Below are 16,074 nucleotides of genomic sequence, written 5' to 3'. Positions count from 1 at the left end.
GGTGGGAAGAGACAGAGGGAGAGCGAGAGTACCAAGCAGATGTGTTGAGCACAGAACCCAATGCTGGGCTTCATCTCAGGAAACTGAGGTCACGACCTGAGCCAAAACTTGAGTTGGATGTTTGACTGTACCACCCAGGTGCCTCAAGAATAGAAGATATATTTTGATAATGTGGGAGAATTAAGAGAGAAAGCTTTTTTTTTTTTTTTCATTTTTGTTTAATCGATTAGGATGTTTAAACTTAACTTTTTTTTTTTTTAATTTATTTATTCAGAGAGAGAGAGAGACTGGGAGGCAGAGACACAGGCAGAGGGAGAAGCGGGCTCCATGCAGGGAGCCTGACGCGGGACTCGATCCTAGGTCTCCAGGATCAGACCCCGGGCTGCAGGCAGCGCTAAACCGCTGCGCCAGCGGAGGTGCCCTTAACGTGTTTTTATAAGTACATTTTTACTTTGCAAAAAATGTTTTTACTAAGTATAAATTTAATGGGCTTATTGCATCGTGTTTTTTCTTTTTTTTTTTTTTAAGACTTATTTTTTATACATGGAGAGTGCTGAGTGGTGGGAAGGAATGAGGGGGTGTGAGAGAGAGAATCATAGTGCAGACTCTTTGCTGAGCAGGGAGCCAGATCCTGGGCTCTATCCTGGGATCCTGGGATCATGACCTGAGCTGAAATTAAGAGTCGACTATTTAACTTACTGAGCCACCCAGGTGCCCCCATGGGTTTATTGCATCTTATCACAGATCATGATAATTTGAGGAGTTTATCTGCTTGTTGTAGTTACTAGTCCTTCTTTTCTATGTATCTCCCAACTCAGAGAGATTTTTTTAAAAGGTTTTATTTATTTATTCATGAGACACACACACACACACACACACACAGGCAGAAACATAGGCAGAAGGAGAAGCAGGCTCCCTGTAAGGAGCCCAAAGCGAGACTTGATCCTGGATCCCAGTATCATGCCCTGAGCTGAAGGCAGATGCTCAACTGCTGAGCTATCCAGGCATCCCCCAATTTAGAGAGATTTAAACTGATTTGTTATTGTTAACTTTAGTTAGCGAGGTCCTTATACTATCATCATGAATGTATTTAATGCAATGTATAAAGAGAAATATATAGACAAAATAATCTGGAGAAGTTTCTTTGGATAAATAAATCTTAAATGTTTTTCTGATTTTTAATGAAAAACTTTATTTTACTATAAATTATAGTTATTCATTGTCCGTGTGTTTCTACCATAACATGATATATGATTTCTGAGAAACTTTCCATTCTGGAAAATCATCCACCTAACTCAGGGAAAATTAGTTAGGGGAAGGCCACTTAAATCCTATTGCACTTTTTAACGAGCTCTAACAAAAATAGTTAATAATTCTATAGTAACTTTCACACACACATCTTAAAGACTTGCACTTCCTTCTCTGCGTTGTAGATCCTGGTAACAATTCATTTCTAACAGACATCATTTTCAACAAAATGAAAAATCTGAATTAAACTATTGCCCCCTTTATCAACCCATTGTTTTAAATCAGCTTTTTTATCTGCACTCACATTGGTTTCCAGATAGCTTCACATAATGGAATGCATGGTAGTTAAAGCCATTAAAATAGTTCTGTCCAAAGAGGAGGCTTTATTAGAGATTTTCATCTTTTTACCTAAGATCTTCCTATATTGCTAAGGTTTTGGCTTTGCTTGTGAGACAGCTTGCCCATGATTGTCTCAAAACAGTAATGTGCTGGAAAAGAAAAACTTAAGAATCAATAAAACTGCACAGTTCTACTGACATCATTCCCTTATTTACCATTTGCATATGAGGTAATTCACATCAAAGAAACCAGAACAAGCTGTACGTGGGAAAATATTCCCAATATGGGAGGAAAGTGTTTTCTCAAAAGCCAGGCCAAAAAAAATTATGTAACATATAACATATATACTTTTTAAGTTCCCCTTAGTGCGTAATTTGGTCTTTCTGAAATAATTTTATAGTTAAAAGCTATCCAAGTTCCACCCATATTCAGCAGTCACTGCAACCAATGAATTTCATAATGGATCTTAAGTTCTGCAGCATACAAGTTTTTCTCAGTGTTCATATGTGTGTATCTCTGTATTTGTGTGTATTTGCCTACCAAATACAGATGAAATAACAGGTTTTAATAAAAGCCTGTGGTTGCCATAAATCTGTTCTAAAATTTTGCACCCAGAAAATCAATGGACTTTAACACCATGAAAGAGAGACATCCCAGTCCCCCCCCCCCACCCCCCCGCCCAAATTTAGGAAGTAACATAGATCTAAATTAAGTGTGAATTTCTTTGAGCTGAAACTTCTGGATCACATAAAGGGGCATGGCTATGTCAACATGATTATTAATATTTATTGCTGGATAGCTAGAGTTTGGGATAATGATGGTACTTAAGAGTTTTGAAGCATTGACAGCACCATAAAGTAGATCGTTTTTCTAACTAAACTAAAACTTTTACTCTTGGACCTAAACTTCTACAAGGTGCCATCTACTTCAAAATGCTATAAAATATCAACCCTCTTTACTTTTGATTAATGATACATTGTCAGAGTGATGAATTCTTCTAGAGTGTAATTTGAAAGATAATATCATTCTAGGGAGAAAAAAGTTCAGGTGAGAATTTAGAACAGTTACCAGATGAAATCCTACCATCACGCAGTATAGTGAAGGATGGGGGGAATCTGGAAATGCTGGCAGTAAATCACATTCTTTGGCTTTAGTTTAAGCTTCTATCCTACAGTGAGATATATGATTTACTATCTGCCCTGAAGGCTGTTTTGGTTTGATTTTTAAACATTTTTAGCATGTAGAAAAGTTGTACAGGTAATTTTATTCATTTTCAGTCCCCTCCCTTTTCTGTTGATACCTAATAGTACTGTTACATATTATGTTTTCATATTTGGAAGATGGAAATATAATTATCTTTGAATTTTAAAATTTGATAACATCTTATTGATAGGGCACAGTGTTTGATACTTAATATGCATAGTTTTCTATGTTAAATGTTTTGTAACAATAACATTCTTATTCATGGGTTACTTATTAAGATGATAGTTGTCAAACTATTAAGTGAAAATGTGTTTTGTGTTACACATCTAGATATGTCCATCTAAGCAGAGACAGAACACGGCAGGGGTATATACCAAACTATTAACAGTGGTTACCCCTGTGAATTACTACTTGTTAACTGGAAGGAATGTCTGTTTCTTGATTTTTTTTAATATGGTGGCATTATGATTTATTTTTACTGAGTTTCTGTAATTTTTAACAATGTTGCTAATTGAGGGCTAGGTCTATGTTAGCTATTTCTCAGTGAGGATTCTCTTGAGTATTTGGGGCAGGACCTTTTCTTCTTGAGCTACACCATTCTTCAGATTTCAGAAGACTCATTAAACCTCACCCACTAAATACCAGTAATGCTCTCCAATGAGTGTGAAAACCAAAAAACACTTCCCCACACTTTCCAATTTCCTTGCCCCAGTTAAGAAGCACTGATCCTCACATTAGTTAAGTCTTTTTGCATTAGTTTGGAAATAAAAAGAATAGTTTCTTGCTGCTGAAGGCCTCATAGATGTCTCTCATTGCATGGGAGTAGGGGTGATGCTGCTGAGTCATATTCAGAACCAGGACTGGAAATTGGAAAGCTGTTGAGAGCCAAGACAGACTTCTTCCACTTTCAAACTTTATTTCTTTCCAGTGTATCTGCTTTATTCTTTTCTTATAATTAACAAATTATGAATTGGATAATACAGCATCAGTGATGGAGAGAACGAACATTGCTTTCTTGATTCCAAATTTAAGTTCTCATGAATTCAGTGAAGACGAGGTGCTTACTTTCTTGTCCACTGACCCATAGCCCAGAGGACAGAAATGTGTTGAGTGATTGTGTCTCCCATGGTGGGGTGGTGGGCAGGAGCACGCATAGGTCAGGGAGAAAGTAAGTAGAAAGTGGCATTCCAGAAACTGAATATTCACCTTAATACAAGTCTCCGCTGCAGTTAGACCTAGTGATGCAGGAAGCTCCTTGTCGATTGATTTGTTTTTTAGTCCAAACTCTTTTTATTTGAAGCTTAATTTACACAGTATGAAATTCACATTGTAAGTGTACAATTCAATGATTTTTAAGGTAAATTTACAAACCTGTGCAAGAATCACCACAATTGAGTTTTTACAACATTTCCATCACAACAAAAAACTTTCTGGTACTTTTTTTGCAATCATCCCTTGCTCTCACTTCTAGCTCCAGGCAACTACTGGTCTGGTTTCTGATGGTATAGATTTACCTTTTCTAGAAATTTCATACAAATGGAATCATTCCTAGGCAATCTTTTGTGTCTGACTTCTTTCACTTACCATAAGGTTTTTCCATATTATTGCAAGTCCTTTTCAGGAGTTCATTCCTTATTAATGCTAAATAATATTCCATTGTGCGGATGTATCATATTGTTTATCCAGGCATTGTTTAGGTTTTTGGTGTTTTGGAGTTTGGGCTACAACATAAAAGGAATTTGGACTAAAAGATAAATTAATTGATAACTAGCTTCCGGCATCATTATAAAATAATGCTGTTATGAGTGTTTATGTACAGATCTTTGTGTAGACTGTTTTCATTCCTCTTACGTAAATACCTGGGACTGGAATTGTTGACTCCTAAGGTAAGTATTTGTTAACTTTTTAAGGAAATACCAAGCTGTTTTCTAAAATATACCCATGAAACAGCATTCTAGTTTGTATTAATTAGGCTACTTTGACTACTCTGGAACTTAATATAAGTGCAATCATACAATATTTATCTTTGGTGTCTGGCTTATTTCAATTAGCATAATTTCCTCAAAGTTCATTTGCATTGTAGCATATGTCAGGTTTTTTTTTTTTATGGCTGAGTGGTATTTCATTGCATGTATATATGCCACATTTTGTTTATGTATTCATGCATTGATGGATGCTTAGGTTATTTCTACCTCTTGGCTATTATGAATAGTTCTTCTATGAGTATGGATATGTAGATACCTCTCTGAGACCCTACTTTCAATTACTTTGAATATGCATGTAGAAATGGAATTGGTGGATCATATGTTTTTTTTTTTTAAGATTTTATTTATTTATTCACGAGAGACAGAGAGAGAAAGAGAGAGAGAGAGGCAAAGACACAGGCAGAAGGAGAAGCAGGCTCCATGCAGGGAGCCCGACATGGGACTTGATCCCGGGTCTTCTGGACCACACCCTGGGCTGAAGGTGGCACTAAACCACTGAGCCACCTGGGCTGCCCAGTGGATCATATGTTAAGTCTATTTTTAATTTTTTGAAGAAATTTCATTTTTTTATAGCAGCTGAACTTTATTTTACAAGCCCATTAATAGTGCACAAGGGTTCTAATTTCTCCCCCTGCTCACCGACACTTGTTATCCTTTGTTTTCTTGATAGTAGCCATCCAAACGGGTGTGAGATGACATCTCATTGTGTCCATATACATAACAGGATAATATTTTCATAAAGATTTTATGTGGCATACAAATTGATTTGGGGAAAATTGCCATCTTAATAATATTGAGTCTTTCCGTCTATAACATTTAAATTTTATTTAATTTTTCTCATCAGTGTTTTTACTTCTTAGTGTTAAACTCATATAATTTTTTTTTGTTAAATAATTTCATAAGTATTCTTTTTGATGTTACTATGTGTAATTATTTTCTTAATTTTATTTTTGGGTTGTTCATTGCTAGGATATACAAATAAAATTGATTTTTGAATATTGATCTTGATAAACTCACTTATTATAGTAGCTGTTTTTTTGTTTTTCATTTTTTTGTTTTGTCTGTTTGCTTGTTTTAGATACCTTAGGATTTTCTACATGCAGGATCATATCCTGTATGAGTAAAATAGTTTTATCTCTTCCTTTTTAATGTAGGTACTTTTAATTTTTTTTCTTGTCTTATTGTGTTAATTATAGCTACTGGTAAATGTTAAATAGGAGTGACAAACACATCCCAGCTGTGTTTCTGATTTAGGGCAAACATTTAGTCTTTTTACCAATAATTGTGATGTTTGCTATAGGTTTTTCATAGATGCTCTTACCATGAGGAAGTCTCTTTGTATTCCTTGCTGCTGCTTCTTCCCTGTTTTTATTGATATGATCATGTTGTTTTGTCTTTTATTAATATGCCTTTTTACAATGCTTGATTTTTAGATGTCCTGCTAAGAATTCGTTACTGGATATAGTTTTACTTGGTCGTGATTCATAATTTATATACTAGTGGAACAGATCTGCTAATATTTTGTGAAAGATTTTTATATCTAAGTTCCTGTGGGATATTAGTCTGTAGTTTTTAATTTTTTTCCTGGAATATGGTTGTCTACTTTGGTATTGGGGTTGTATTGTCCTCATAAATGAGTTTAGAAGTATTTCCTCCTCTTTTTGTAGTTGTTGGGTAGACTTTACCAGTAAAACAATCTGAGTCTGGGAATTTTTTTTTTTTTTTCAGGGAAAGATTTTGAATTACTCAGTTTCTTTACCCTACTGTTCTATTCTGATTTTCTGTTAGTTCATAAGTAAGTTTTGGTGATTTGTGTTTTTCATTGAATTTACGCATTCAATCTAAGTTGTCTTATTTATTGGCATAAGGTTTTAGATTCCTTTATAATCCTCTAATATCTATAGGTCTATACTAATGTTCTTCCTTTCATTATTGATTTTGCTAATTTGTATTTTACTCTTCTTTTTTGGGATCAGTTTAGCTAGAGGTTTTTAAGTCTTTTTAACAAACCTCATTTTAGTTTTATTGATTTTTTTTCAAAAAAATTATTTTATTGATTCTGATCCTTATTTTCTGATTCCTACCTACTTTTGAACTTTTTTACTTTCATTATTTTTCCCTACTTTCTTGAGTGAGGATTAGATTAGAATAATTGATTTTAGATCTTCTTCCTTTCTAAAACAACCATTTGAAGCTATAAATTTCAGTCTATCCACAGCTTTCACTGTATCTTATTGATTTGTTATGCTTCCTTTATAATCAACTCAAGATTATTTACTAATGTCCCTTCTGATTTATTTTTTGTTAACAGTTACTTGGAAGGAAATTTCTCAATTTATAAATATTTTGTGATTTCCCAAAATTGTTGCCGATTTCTAATTTTTTTTTTTTTTTGTTGCTGAGGTCAGAGAACATATATTTTAAAAAAATATTTTATTTGTTTATTCATGAGAGACACAGAGAAAGAGAGAGAGAGAGGCAGACACACAAGTAGAGGGAGAAGCAGGCTCCATGCAGCGAGTCCGAATTGGGACTTGATCCAGGGTCTCCAGGATCACACCCCGGGCTGAAGGTAGTGCTAAACCGCTGAGCCATCCAGGTTGCTCAGAGAACATATTTTATATGCTTTCAATACTTACAATTTATTAATACTTGTTTTATGTGGAGCATGTATGGTCTATCTTAAGAATGTCCCATATGAGCTTGAAAGAATTCATATTTTGTTGCTGTGAGGTTAAGGTTTCTTTAAATGTCTCTTAGATTAAATTACTTCATGGTGGTGTTTAAGTTTCTTACATCCTTACTGATTTTCTGCCTACCTATTTCATTAATCTCTGAGGATGGGAATTAAAATTTCTAATTGTATTTTTTAACTGGCTTTTACTCCTTTTCAAGATTTTATTTATTTATTTTGAGAGAGTGAACGAGCACAAGTGCTAGAGAGAGAGGGAAGGAAAGAGATAGCACATAAGTGGGGAGAAGAGCAGAGGGAAGGGGAGAAGCAGATGCTGTTGAGCAGGGAGCCCAATGAGAACTTGATTCTGAGACTCCTCCCAGGACTCCAAGATCATGACCTGAGCTTAAGGCAGACACTTAATCAACTGAATCACCCAAGCAGCTGCTTTTACTCCTTTTAATTGTATGTGCTGTTGCTTCATGTATTTTGTGGTTCTTTGGTTACATATATAATTGTTATAGATATAAATGATCATAAATATAACTTTCTGTTTATTGACTCATTATTATGAAATATCCCTCTTTGTCCTATTCTATTTTTTGCCTTGTTAATATAGCCACTGCAGCTCTCTTAGGATTATTAATTTCAAGGTATATATTTTCTACCTTTTTGCTTTTAATCTATTTGTCTTTGAATCTAAAGTCAGGCTCTTATCAATGGCATATTGTTGGAACTTTTTTTTTTTCTTTTTTGCCAAGTCTGACAGTTTCTGTCTCAGTTGGTATGTTTAATGTAATTAATGATGTAATTGGATTTACATCTTCCATGTTGCTATTTTTTTTCTATGCCTTTGTCTTTTTTTCCTTCCTTACTACTTTCTTTTCTGTTAAAGTTTTTTTTTATTGTGCCATTAAAATTACTTTTTTGGGTATTTGTGTATCTCTGTGTGTGTATGAACATGTATTTATTTAGTGGTTCTAGGTATTACAATATACATCTTATAGCACTTCACATTAATACTGACTATGGTAAAATATTATAACTTGGCTTTATTTTAGCTCTATTTTCTTCCCATTTTCTGTGTAGGTTATATGTTATAAATCAATGTTATAAATTCACAATATAGTGTCAGTGTTATTGCTATATATAACTTTATGCTATTGAAATAAATTGAAAACAGAAAAAAGGAAATATTTAAATATATTTTTTATTTTTATCCATATAATTGTGTTTCTGGGGATCTATCTCTCTTCTGGTGGATTTAATACCTTTAACCTTAAAACCTCTTTTTAGTATTTCTTGTAAGGCACATCTGCTAGTAATGAATTATCTCTTACTTTGTCTATTTGGGAATGTCTTTGCTTTCATTTTTGAAGGATAGTTTTCCTGAATATAGAATTATTTTTGGCAGTTTTTTTCCTGTCATCACTTTGTATCATTCTAATGCTTTTTGGTTCCCGTTTTATTTAGATGCAAAATCAATTTGTTATTCATATTTATGTGCTCTTATATGTGATGAGTAATTTTTCTCATCCCTTTCAAGTTTTCCTGTTTATCTTTGACTTTCAGTAGTTTGGTTATGATGTGTCTTGGTAAGTAGGGATCTCTGTATATTTATCTTTCTTGAGGCTTGTTGAGCTTTTTGGATTTTTAAAGTAATAATTTTTAAGTTTGGCCATAATTTTTTCATATATATTTTTCTTCTCATTTCTCTCTAATACTCTTCACTAAATGTATATGGGTTGCTTGATGATGTCCCATAGATCTGTAAGGCTGTTTTCATTTTCTTTAAACTTTTACATTTTACTTTTTAAATTAGATAATTTATCTCTTTCTTCAAGTACACTGATTTTTTTTTTTTCCATTTCAAATTGTTCAAATTCTTTTTAGGTCATAATCAAGAATTTTCATTTGGAGAACGCCAGGGTAGTTCAGTGGTTGAGCATCTGCCTTTGGCTCAGGTCGTGATCCTGAGGTCCTGGGATCGATCCCACATCAGGCTCCCTGAGAGGAGCCTGCTTCTTCCTCTGCCTATGTCTCTGCCTCTCTCTGTGTCTCTCATCAATCAATAAATAAAAACTTAAAACAATTCTCATTTGATTCTTTTTTATGATTTCCATTTTTTAAGCAGCTCTTCTATAACCTTCTCTTTTTTTCAGAATCATCCCATTAAATGTTTGGCTAGTCCATTGCTCACCCTAATTGAGACCAAAGTCTCAAGTTGTCAGGGCTGTAGTTTTTCCTCATTCATTTTTAACCAGATTTGTTAGTTCATTGATAACTGTAAGATTTTTCCCTCTGCCAGGAGTCAAGCACACTCTCTCTTCAGTCTTACCCTAGTAACATTGACCAACTTGGGAAGGGAGATAGAAGAAAGGAGCAACCCCATCTAAAGAACCCATAGATTTTTGCTGCTCTTCAGTAATGCTGTAGTAGTTTTTCCTTGAGTAAATACTTCTCAACATCTTGTTTGCTTTTGGTTGACTTCAGAGCCCTGAAATAGTTTTAAAAAATTTATTATCCAGCTATCATTTGTTTTATGGAGATAGAATTATTTACTGACGTCTTCACTATTATCAGTCAGATGTCCCACCTTTGAATTCTATTTTCGGGATATTTGAACTATTTATCTTACAGAAAAGGTAGTGTATTGTGATTTCGATAAAATGGTAGCAATCATTTGGATGCACTACTTTATGTCATCTCTGTGGTAGGTGATTTTCATACAGGATGTATATTTTTCACAACAACTCTGCAAGGTACATATTGTCTTCGTTTTATAGGATCAGAAGGATAAACAATTTTCCCTATTATGCTGTTATTAACAGTGTCATTGATTTTGCCTCTGTTGACACTGACTTAGATAGCTTAGGTATAAGGAAGGAATGTTCAAATAGAATTTTTAGTCATTTTTATCTCAGTAAGTCGGTGAAATTTGATGCAACCAACATTTCTCAAGTACTTAACCAGTGTCAAGCAATGTTCTAGTTGCAAAGTGTGAAAGATAGGGCTGCGGGGAGGAGAATCGAAAGAAGGTGATATAAAGCATGGATAGGGCAGAATAAGACATGGTCCTCCCTCTCAAGGAATTCATAATCATGAAGGGGAAGACAGATGTATTCAACTAACTGTAATGCAACTGAATGGTATGACACATGATTCTTAAACCTTAATGAGCATTCAAGTTACATGGTAAGCTGCAGACTCTGATTCAGTGGTTCTGAGTGGGACCTGAGATTCTGTATTTTTAGCAAGTTTCCAGTTTATGGTGGTGCTGCTGATTTATAGATTACACATGGAGGAGCAAAGCTCTAGTACTGATGTAAGCAAGGAGTTATAAGGGCACATAGAAAATATGTAAATTTTGCTGCAGTTAGTTGAGGAAGAAAACTCATTTCAGAGAGATTAAATAATTTGCCCTTCTGAGCTATTTTTTATAATGCCATTGAGATATATTGGAACTGGATAACATTTGATCTTGGTCTAATATGATAAATAGAATTATAATAGGAAAGCTAGCCTTTCCAAGTGGAGAGGAAAACTTTGGCAAGACATAGAAATACTATGTTTATGTGTGTTTTTAATAGGAAATACCTTTAAAGCATCTTTATTTTTTCTTTTTTCCTCTCCCTGAAACAGAATACCCAGTTAGGAGTAGTTCCAAATATGAGGCTATATATATTAGGATAATGTTTGCTGAAGTATAAAAAGAACTCCCAAACCTCAGTGGCTTAAACAGTAAAAGTTTAATTTTTACTCACCCAGAGTTCAACATGGATCTCTAAGACATCTCTTTTAAACATCTCCCTCTCTCTTGATTTGGGGACTTTAATGTGTAGCACCACCTCTTGGATATGTTACTTCCGAGGTCACCCTACATCCATCTAGCAAGCTTGCAGAACAGTAAAGGGGGTAGTTTCTTAGCACCTTGCCAGTAGCAGTAAAATTCATTACTTCTCACATTCTGTTAAATTATCATAAGCTCCACCCAGATTGTAGATTCTTCTCCAGAATAAGTATGGAGATTGGATCTAGAGAACAAGAAGTTGCAAATCATTAACATATAAATGGTACATTTTCACATACCTAGGAACTTAAAGGTATTGTAATATAGTATGTTATAGTACTGTGGTAACTTTCTAATCTTAATGATTTTGTTAAATTTTATATCTCTTAATTAAGAGATAGATGTTTTAAGTGTGTTCTATAATTCTACTCTTATAGAATACTTCTAATTTTGTTGTTCAAAAGTTTGGTTTCTGTAAGGTTCACGTGCCTCCCACCCCTACATTGTAGGTAATGGATGAGACAAGTAAAAGAAGAATCTCTCTTTCTCCCTTCAATTTAGTAATGCCTAGTCAAAAATGAAAATAAGCAGAATAAGTTAGAAACAAAAACTAAAAAATGTGATCCCTGCATGAGCAATTATAATTACAGTTTTTTTGTAAAGGAAGGAAAAATGTTCATATCTGTGGACATAAAAATTTAATATATTTTAAGACCCGGGAAATTGAAAGTAAAACACATTATCTGTATTAGCATAATTCAGTAAAGGAAAGGACTTAGGCTGGAAGAAGGAAGATCTTGGTTCTAACTTAAACTCCAAAATTTTGGATCCATTTGGCTTCGACCTAAGTTTTATGAACTTGGATTTCCTCGTCTACATAATGGGGATCATAGAATCTTTCCCTTCCCTTGAATGCTTATTTTAAAAATAAGAAAAATGACATATGGCATATGCAGTCTTAATACTGAGAAAAGTAATATTTACTTTTTAAATTAAAAAAATTTTTTTGAGAAAACTAATATTTAAATATAAGATACTCTAGGAAAGAAAATTTCCAAGAGTTGACTGTTCTTTTCAGCTACTGTGAAGGCACATGGAGAGGTTTTTTAAATTCTGTTTCTCAGTCATTTATTTTAATTCTGCAACTTTCCCTCTCCCTCCCCCACCACCTTATTTTTACCATATGTTATATGTGCCATGCTCTGTGGTAGCCTTAGAAGGATTTAAGAAGACAAGTTTTTTTTGTTTTTGTTTTTTGTTTTTTTTTTTTTTTCCTTCCATGAATTTCTGTGGTATGATGGAATAGATAGACACCAAAAGGTGTTGTAAAAACCAATATTGTATGGGCTAGTAGAGATCTACTTTGGGTATGAAGAGAATATGGAGGATGGGCACCTCCCACAGCAAGAGGAAGGAGGGCAAAGAGGTTCCTAGACCTGTGGGAGTAACTTAGGATAAATCTAGAAGAAGTAGGAGTGTGCCAGGCAAAGAAGATGGTAGAGAAGGGAAGGTCTCCCTGGCGGGTGAAACTCCTGAGCAAAGATACAAAATGAGGAACAACTAGTTTACTAGGAACCTACAGGTAGAGGCACTTCTTGGTGTGCACTTTTGAATAGTTAATATTTTCTAAAGATGTTTTATCACCAAGGGATGCTCATTACTGCTTATTCAGGCTCCTACTAGATTAGCTATATTTAGTTTTTTAGCAGTGTTGTTCAAAAATAACACATCTCTCTATTTGGGGTTGACATAGTGGGAAGACTATGAGTCATTAGAATTATACACACCTGGGGTCATTTCCTGGCTCTGCCACCCACTCACCATGTGACCAGGCCTAAGTTATTTAAACCATCTGAGCTTTCATTTCTTTATCCTTAAAACAGAGACAAAAATAGTTATGCTTGACTTTTGAAGATTCAATGATATGTTTTTAACATACTTAGGATAGTATGAGCCCATACTAGCTCCTGAGTAGATGGCAGCTGTCACTATTATATTGGTCGATATAAAGTCAATTTGTATTTTGAAATGGTAAATAAAATGTACTGGATTTTAGTAATCATAGGATAACAAAACTATGATTTAATGTATCTAAGTTACTTAGGTTGACATACTGGACTTTTCAGTCATATTTTGTTTTTGTTTTAATAGACAAAATCTCAAATATTGTCCAATGTACTGGATGTTGCCCACCAGTTTATCAAGGAAGTTAATCCAGATGAATCCAAAGGGGAAAATCGTTCTACAAAAGGGATTAGGAAAAGTCAGCATCAACCTAAACCTCTTCTTCTACAGGGGAGCAACCCTGAGGTAAGCTATGGAAAATAGAATAGATATTTTCTGTCATACATGATCATGGAGACTGTCATTTGTAGGCTTAACTAGAGCTATAGAATTTTGCAGTTTATTTTATCACATTGGTATTTAATATTTGGATTTGTTTTTTGTTTTGTCTTGTGATTTAAAAACATCTAGACTAAAAATCCTTGTAAGGAAACTTCTTTGATTCCATTGAACACTGATTTTTTTTTTATTTTTATTTATTTTTATTTTTATTATTTTTTATTTATTTTTATGAATGGTTGTTTGACCATGTTGCTTTCTGGACATTTCTACCATGTCAGGAAATGAATGAGTATTTGGGAGAAATATGAAAAAAAAAATAGCACAACCCACTATAGCAATTTTATTTCAGTCAAGATTTCAGAGAGGCTAAAAATACAAAACCTTGCCAAGTTTTTTTTTGTTTTGTTTTGTTTTTTGTTTTTTGTTTTTGTTTTGTTTTTTTATTTTGGCTTATTTTAGGTGATAGGCAATTTTACAGTTATTAAAAATTGGATTTTAATCCAATTTAATCCAAATTCTGGTCGTTATTCAGATTGATCACTGATCCCATGATGTACTAGATAAGTTTTCATCAGTTCATTCCTATATTTTGTAATAGACTTGTTGAATTGGTTCTTTAGCAAGAGGCAATCTTCCTCAAATTTTGACATATGTAATAATCCTCATTCTTTTAGATGCCACTCATCTTTCCACTGTAGTTCAGAAATCATAACAAACCTGGACAAAGTCAAACAGCTTGTTACCTGGCGACAGGGTGACTTGGACTTCAGTTTTTTTGTTGGGTTCCTAACCCATGCTCACAGAATAAAGAAGAAAACATGCTTTTTGCTCACAGGACCTCTTTCCAACAAAGAAACTGTGCTTGAAATGTGCAGGAAAGTCAGTGTTTTTATGTGAAGTTCACTCTCTAATAGACCTGTCAAGGGTGATTGTGAAGGATCCCTGATGAGCTATGGCCTCGTTATTGTGATAGTAACGTGTTGAAAACTGACTCTGCCAAACACCGTCCTACATCTTTTACATGTATTATTTTTTTCTGTCCTCTCTTAATTTTCCCCTTCTTTTTCCAGGTGAGAAAATCAGTGACAAAGATCAGTTTTTATATTTGCCCAAAGTATCATTGCTAGTGGGCCTTAAGATTTGAACCCAAACGTTGGGACTCCAAATTATTTGCTTTTAGCTACTACATGGAGGCTGTGGTTTTAAGGGTTTCTCCTTACTGCCTGCCATTTTATCTCATTTATCTTAACAATAAAAATAGTGATAAATTAACATTTGTTAAACAACTTTCATTAGGCATGGTGCTTAATCCTTTAATTGCCTTCTCTTATCCAATAATCACGATAACTATATAAGTTTTTCATTATTACTCCATTTAACAGATGACAAAAGCAGAGAGGAACTTAGTAACTAGACCTACTAGAAGGCTTATGCCTTTGCCTGTGGTTTTAATCCCTACAATAAATGCTACCTCTTGTCCCCATTGGTGACTGTATGTCTATAGACCCTCTCTACTTTTTGTCCTAACTTAAAAACTGTTATTTCAGTGGTTTCATCCAGGAGTATACATTAGAACAAACTGGAAAACCATTAAAGAAACACACATGACTAAATTAAGCCTCTCTTTGGGTGGGTCCAGAGGTGTGGTTTTAACAACTGCTCAGGTGTGTGTGTGTGAGTATTCACCACACACATACACTGTGGTGTGATTATTCTGGTGAATGTCACTGCTGTCAACCTTTAGGTGTGCACCTGTACTCAGTGCACACTCTGAAGAGATAACCCCTTCGTATACTTAGTACTCCTTTTGGCCGAAGAGCAGTGGCTCCCCAACTGTAATAAGCATCAGAAGCTCTGGGTTTAAGTTTATTAAAAAGGGTCCTTTCTTCTAGAAGGGGATATTAAAACATATCTTACGTATGTGGCTTAGAAGGATAATAAACATACAGCACTGGATTCCGTGTAGTTTTTCAAATTTCCTAGTCTCTTCAGTACTGGTTAGAGTAATGATGGGCTCTGAGTGGAAGTAGCATATCACAATCCGGGGCTCAGGCACTTAAAAGCCAATGTCCAATCCTTCTGACTTTTCCTATCTTCCCACCACTGTGAGGAAGCCGTATTCCAAAGGCATAGATATAAAAGGCAGATGTCTTATATCTCCGATTCATTGATTGGAAAAGAGCTGCTCTGGAGACCTGCTGGAATCACTGCATACTTAAACCATTTTATATTAAGCATTGAGTTTTCAGTGCTTCATTAGTACAACACACACACATACATACACTCATATTGATTACTGGATACCTATAAATACGTTCCCACATACTTCTAAAATTCAGTGTTTTCTTTTCTTCTCTTCTCCTTCTCCTTCTCCTTCTCCTTCTCCTTCTCCTTCTCCTTCTCCTTCTCCTTCTCCTTCTCCTTCTCCTTCTTCTTCTTCTTCTTCTTCTTCTTCTTCTTCTTCTTCTTCTTCTTCGAGCACATGAGGG

The 16,074-nt window shown here is 34.5% G+C and overlaps 1 protein-coding gene across 15 annotated transcripts in view; it reads left to right on the top strand.

The window, feature by feature from the left end:
• ZBBX (zinc finger B-box domain containing) overlaps window positions 1-16,074 on the top strand; it is a 106,480-nt gene that overhangs the window by 39,988 nt on the left and 50,418 nt on the right. For all 15 annotated transcript variants that reach the window (XR_005383963.1, XR_005383959.1, XR_005383958.1 and 12 more), the window contains one exon: window positions 13,391-13,549. Coding sequence is in view for 8 of the 15 variants with exons in the window: in XM_038583803.1 (XP_038439731.1) it covers window positions 13,391-13,549 (159 nt within the window). In the remaining 7 variants the exon portion in view is untranslated. The remainder of the gene's footprint in view (window positions 1-13,390; window positions 13,550-16,074) is intronic.

Source organism: Canis lupus, chromosome 34 (genome assembly GCF_011100685.1).
Source record: "Canis lupus familiaris isolate Mischka breed German Shepherd chromosome 34, alternate assembly UU_Cfam_GSD_1.0, whole genome shotgun sequence".
NCBI lineage: Eukaryota > Metazoa > Chordata > Mammalia > Carnivora > Canidae > Canis > Canis lupus.
Note: the sequence above shows the minus strand (reverse complement) of the source record. Positions and strands in the feature narration are given on the sequence as shown.